Source organism: Gavialis gangeticus, unplaced genomic scaffold, assembly GCF_001723915.1.
Source record: "Gavialis gangeticus isolate Ggan-Ray unplaced genomic scaffold, GavGan_comp1, whole genome shotgun sequence".
NCBI classification, from domain to species: Eukaryota; Metazoa; Chordata; order Crocodylia; family Gavialidae; genus Gavialis; species Gavialis gangeticus.
The window spans coordinates 15226159-15232233 of record NW_017729003.1 but is presented as its reverse complement, the minus strand read 5'-3'; the positions used below and the strand labels follow the sequence as shown (position 1 = coordinate 15232233).

Below are 6075 nucleotides of genomic sequence, written 5' to 3'. Positions count from 1 at the left end.
TCACACACAAGTCCCACAGCACCCCTAAAAGGATTTCAAGGCACCCAGAGACGCCACAGCACCCTGGTAGTAATCACTGCTTTAGTTCCTCCCCTGCCCCACTCCACATAGGAGGCACACAAACTTAGACAAGATTTATTTTCCCCCTAAAATGCCTCAAAATATTCAGTTTGATATACTTTTCAAACGTAATTTGGGGGACTGTGCACTTTTATAAAACTATAAACAACTGTGTGTCAATATGCTCACTAAACTCTAACAAAGTACCTGTCACCAGAGGATCATAAATTGGGGGTTGGACCAGATGATCCATGGGGGCCCTTCAAACCCTATCATCCACTCTACTCCTTATAAAGGAAGTGTCATGCAGCCGTCATAAAGGTAGGTATTTTTGGAGGCCTAAAGTGACAGACTATAGCCTTTTAAAAACAGATTTTTTGCAACACAGTGAAAAATTACCATTTTCTCATGTAAACAAACCAGAGAGTGAAGGTTCAATGTTCCAGTACTGTGCATGGGAGTGCATTAACCATATTTTAAAATAATGTCTGCAAGTAAACTCTTTCATGCAACATAACCTAATTTATACAACCTCTTCCAAAGCTATTGTCAGTCACCTACAGTTTAATAAGATTTAAAGACATTAACATGCTCAAATAAGTGATGAGCCTTCTTGAAAATCCTGTAACAGACACAAATGAAAGTTAAATTAATATAAATCATTCTGGAAACTGTATTTAAAAATATAAGCAATTTAAAATTTGGCCTATGTATGGAAACTTTTGGATAACTTCTCCTTAAAATCTATGTCTTTATAAAAAACAATTTAACATTTTTCTGCCTCAGAGAGGTAATAAAGGCCATTGATCAATTATTTTTCCCCCAAGACAGCAAAAAGTACAAGACCTTAGTAGTTAAAGATAATTCATGCAAGTTAGATCTTGATTAAGCTTGTGACAGAAAATACTTGCTCATGATGAAAGCTACTTCCTCTTTGAAGCATGTAGTGTTAAACAGTGAAACCTGAGCAATTTTAGTTTCAAGATATTAAGACATCAAGACTTAAGAAATCAATGCTAGTAGTCTAAAATTAAAAAAAACATAACATTATACAATGAAGGAAAAACAAAACTATTTCAAGGATTCTTTGTTTATAGTAATCTTAGAATTTAATTCTAACTGAAAGAGATCAGAGGAAATTATTATTCTGCCTAGTCAGTTTCTTTACTTTGCATTTGACAATACTTAAGAATAGTTCTATTTATATCTCATATTAGTTGTATGAAGAAACTGCAAACACTGCTCTGGAGGGAGCATATGTGCACTCTCCTCTGAAGTCCCTACTAGAGGATGTTCATGAGTACCAAAAGCCACAAGACTTTTATAAAAATGCAACAGCAAACAAGCATGTACCCTGAGGAGGAAGGGAAGAAACTGAGAGGGGGGTTTTTGCATTCTAGCTTTAAGGCATGTCAAAGAGATCCTTCCTCATGTCAGCATGGAAGCTGAAATCCCCTTTTAAAAATCTCTTAGAAATGTTTATGAAAATTCTAAAAGTGCTATTTAGAAAGTGATTTTCCACACATTCTATTTTTAATATTATTTTTACAGTAAATAATTGTTACAATTAGATTGCCTCCATATCACAATACTAGATAATTAAAAATGAAATAATTCTATATTTACAGACTGTGGGTCAAATCCTCATTTCTGAGGTTCTCATTAACTCACATATGTGCAATAGCAACCCATACAGAAGGGAGATGCCAATTCCCCAGGCTGAAGAACAGCTCTGCAGGATCAGGTGCTGAAGGATTCCTTTAGCTGTGGACAAAGCGGGCACATCCACAAATGATGTGGATGTTTGGTTCCCCATGGACAACAAGCAATGGCACACCTTTTGTCGCCACTACTTGTCCCCGGGGAATGCCTGGGCCGCACACTTTGGCACATAAGTTACTCCAGGGACAGTAGGGGAGGCTGGGGCCAGCAGCCTTGCCTGGGGGCCTCCCCGGGCTGCAGCAGTGGCAATTCTTCCACGCAGAGCCTGGCTGGCAGCTGCAGGAGTCAAAAGTCCCTCCATGAGGGTTTTCAGGAGTCAAAAAAACCCTCTGTGCTGCTCCACTGCAGACCAGAGAACATCTGAATGTGCAGTGCGTGGCACCACTGTACATGGCCACGCTCATCTGAACACGGCCAGTGGTTCTATACTAAAGATCATGAGATATGGCAGTATATAGCTCCATGACAAAGAGAATTAGATAACCATGATGCTAGAACCCAACCTGCGCAGGCCACCTAAGATAAATCATACTGGTTCTACTGAACATAATAGATTCTTCAGACACAAAGGAGGGCAGCACTTTTTCTCATCTGCCTGATGCATCCTTAGGATTCTTTTAAAGCATTTTTTCTGTTTTATAGAGATTAGCTATTTGTTTGCCAGATTTATGGAATTATATATAAAGGAACACTGACAGTTTCCCCAAGTATCTAAAACAGCTTTGGGAAATATCTTTATTTACAATAAAGTGGGCAGAGATGTACCACCAAAACACCTCAAATTATAAAACATATAATGTCTTATGATGACAGGGTGAGAGCCATGGGGCTCTTTAGCCTGGAAAAGCACAGGCTCAGGGTGATCTGATAGCCACCTATAAGTTTATCAGGGGTGACCATCAGTATCTGGGGGAACAGTTGTTCGCCAGAGCGCCCCAAGGGATAACGAGGTTGAACAGCCATAAACTACTACAAGATCGTTTCAGGCTGGACATAAGGAAGAATTTCTTTACTGTCCGGGCCCCCAAGGTCTGGAACAGCCTGCCATCAAAGGTGGTTCAAGCACCTACATTTACACCTTCAAGAGCAAATTACACCTTCAAGATCAAACTGGATGCTTATCTTGCTGAGATCCTATGACCCCAGCTGACTTCTTGCCCTTCGGGCGGGGGGCTGGACTCAATGATCTTCCGAGGTCCCTTCCAGCCCTAATGTCTATGAAATCTATGAAGTCTATGAGAATTCCAGGATCTTGGTCCCATCTATTCCCTTGCCCAGAGCTTAGTTACATTCTAATAAAATAAAAGCTTTAGTGCATCTGTCTGTTTGTAACACTTTATTCGCACTCTGACTGGTTGTCTTGGCAGCCAATCAGAGTGCTCTGCATAGACAGACACGTGGCAGAGCGCCACCATGATGGCAGGGACTGAGGAGTGGAGCAGGAGGACAAGGCCAGCCGTGCTTACCTAGCCCCTCCCTGCCCCCAGCCCTGCTCCTTGGATGCAGCAGTGGCGCGGGGTGCTGGCAGTGCAGCACTGGCCTCACCCCCCAACTCTGGCATCACCACTGTATCCAAGGGGTGGCCACACACCCCCAGTGAACAGACAGGAGTGGGGGATGGGGGGGATGCAGGGGAGCCACATGGCTGGAGGTGGAGCTGCGGCACTGCAGGGCGCTGGGTGGCGGCACTTTGTCCTTGCCCCCTCCCCCAAACTTCATGACAGGCAATTTGCTAGTGTTGGTTATATGAAGGAAAGTCCCATTCAACATTACACATATTGTACACCTTCGTATACTGTTGCACATTTGCTATCCGTACTATACAGAAACGGCACAGGACAGTGGCTCTTCAACACTTAAAAGTGTGAGAGTTTTTTAAAATATTGTATACTTTGGCTTTAATACTTACAGAAAAGATAACCAAGAGTTATAGTATATGTATCCACACACAGGTAACAGTCATTGAGGATATAATTAGACTAAAATTAAGAGAAAAAAGTAGACCAATAGGCAGATGTATTTTATCTAAAACTATCAACCAATCAGGCTACAGAATTATGTGCATCTTACATAGAATGTAGTAGGCTTACTACTTTCTACAAAAGTAAAGTATGAAAAAGCAAGATTTATCAAATAAGAACTTTAAAGTCCCAAACCTGCAGGGCTCTGGAACTACCTGTGTGCACAAAGTTAAATAAATAGAAAGATTTGCTGAGCCCAAGTAGGATAACTAAAATTAAACACCACCTTCCCCCCACCCCACACACACTTTCTTTTTCCCTCTCTGCCCCACCCCCATCATAATCTTTAACTTACCTGGTCTCTTTCTGGCCTTTTCATGTCCTAGTTGTCCTAGATCATTACAACCACATGTATAAACAGTCCCATCGTCCAGGACAAAAACAGTATGCCTGAGTCCACATCCTACATCTCTCACTTTTTTATTTAGGAAAAAGTCACTTTTTCTGGGTTCTAAAACAATCTCTTCATCAATTCCACCCAATCCAAGTTGTCCAAAGGATGCATTTCCCCAACACAACATGCTGACAGGTCTTTTGATGAAAACGATCTTCCAGCTTCACGTCAAAAATATCCCTTCTGTATCACTGTTCAGGGAGAAGTCATAAGTTCAGTACTATTCTAAAGAAAATATTTTTTAAAATGCTATAAATTTTAAAAGCATGTTATAAAGCGCATCCTTCAAAAACCAACTGTATAAAATAAAACCATAATGAACATACTAGTTTGTAAACAAGTTTCACTCCTTTGATTTTTTTGTAATTAACACTGAACTACAGCACTGATCTTGCACTGTGATTCACCCAGGTAGGGACCTCCTTAGATTTCACTGGCCTGAAAGGCAAGGAGCTCTCTAACAGAAGTTACACAATTTAAATCTAATCTGATGAATAATTCCACATATTTCATTCCCTCCTGTCATGTTCATCTATGCTTCTTGCTTTCTACTAACTGGACCTCACCTTCCTATTAACTGGGCTTAATCTACAAATGTTTACAAGACAAAGCTACATTTCTCTCCTTTTTGGTTTTCAATGTGGCACAAAGCATTTGTGATATTTTTAGAATGCCAGTTCACATAAAGTGGAGCCTCTCCTTATTTCAAAATATTCTCAATTTAAGAGCACCGAAACTTTCATCCAAGATCACTGTGATCAAACTAGCATGACTAAACAATGGGAACTGGATATAAACACATTATAGAATCATAGAAAATTAGAGTTGGAAGGGACCTCAGGATGTCATCTGGTCCAGTGGTTCTCAACCTTTTTTGTACCAGGGCTCATTTGTAAATATCGATGGCCACTCCTGACCCAGTGCCCCTCACTCCCAAACTGCTGCCCCCGGCCCCAGTCCCCCAATGTGTGGGGCACAGGGGGGACACCCAAGCAGTCCCTCACAGGCTGGAGCTCTACCAGCCTGCAAGGGAAAAGCCACAGTGTGTTCTTCCAACCCACTTTTGGGTTGTGACCCACAGGTTGAGAAACTATTTAAGCCAACCCCCTGCTCAAAACAGGACCATCCTCTGCCAGATCAGCCCAGTCAAGGCTTTGTCTACCCAGGTCTTAAAAACCTCTGGGGATGAAGCTTCAATTCACATACAGTTCACATGTGTACAAATTTCCATTCTGAAAGATCATAACATGCTTTATAATCTACATAAAAGCATGCATCTAGCATAAAAGCTGCTTGACATGCAGCCAGCGACTAGCACGTGGAAACAAGGAGGGTGAAACGGCAGACGAAAACAACGGAACATGGTTTTAAGTCCCAAGTCCTGAGGAGGCAGTTTCAAGTTCTCCCCATAAACAGGCCCGTGCAGGGAGGCTTTCGGGACTGTGTCTACCTCGAAGAGAAACCCGGGTCGTTATCTCCTACCAGGCTCGAGGACGTACCAGACGAAGCAGCCTTGAGTTAAGACATAGTGGCACAAACGCAACCTTCACTCATCCGTGCAGCAGGGTCCGCCCTGCAAGAGGGGAAAGCATCAGAGGTGAGGCCGCCGGGGCCGCGTCCCCCAGTCCAGGCTCCTCGCGAGCAGCGGGAGGAGGCGGACGTACCGCCGCGACTAAGTCTGCCCCTTGGCTGGAAACGAAGCCCCCAGAGGACCGACTGCAAAGGCAGCGCCCTGCGGCCCCAGCTCGGGGCGGGTAGCAGGCCCGGGCGAGGCCCGCGAGGGCAAAGCGGGACCGGGCGTTTCCCGGGCGCTACAGCCCCGCGGGCAGGCCACGCGCGAGGGGGGCGGGCCCGGGCACTAGTCGCGGCCCCTCCCGG

General features: G+C 43.6%; 1 protein-coding gene across 3 annotated transcripts in view; it reads right to left on the bottom strand.

Moving 5' to 3' along the window:
- Positions 1–5988, bottom strand: part of HERC4 (HECT and RLD domain containing E3 ubiquitin protein ligase 4) — a 106101-nt gene extending 100113 nt beyond the window's left edge. Inside the window, exons 1-2 of one of the 3 annotated variants that reach the window (XM_019507876.1) lie at positions 5697–5988; positions 4099–4388 (exon numbers count right to left, since the gene is read on the bottom strand). In XM_019507876.1, the coding sequence (XP_019363421.1) occupies positions 4099–4324 (226 nt within the window). In that variant the 5' untranslated portion in view covers positions 4325–4388; positions 5697–5988. Of the gene's footprint in view, positions 1–4098; positions 4389–5647; positions 5665–5696 lie in introns of those variants that run through there. The other 2 variants (XM_019507878.1, XM_019507877.1) reach the window with 2 other exon arrangements.
- Positions 5989–6075: the final 87 nt, after the last annotated feature.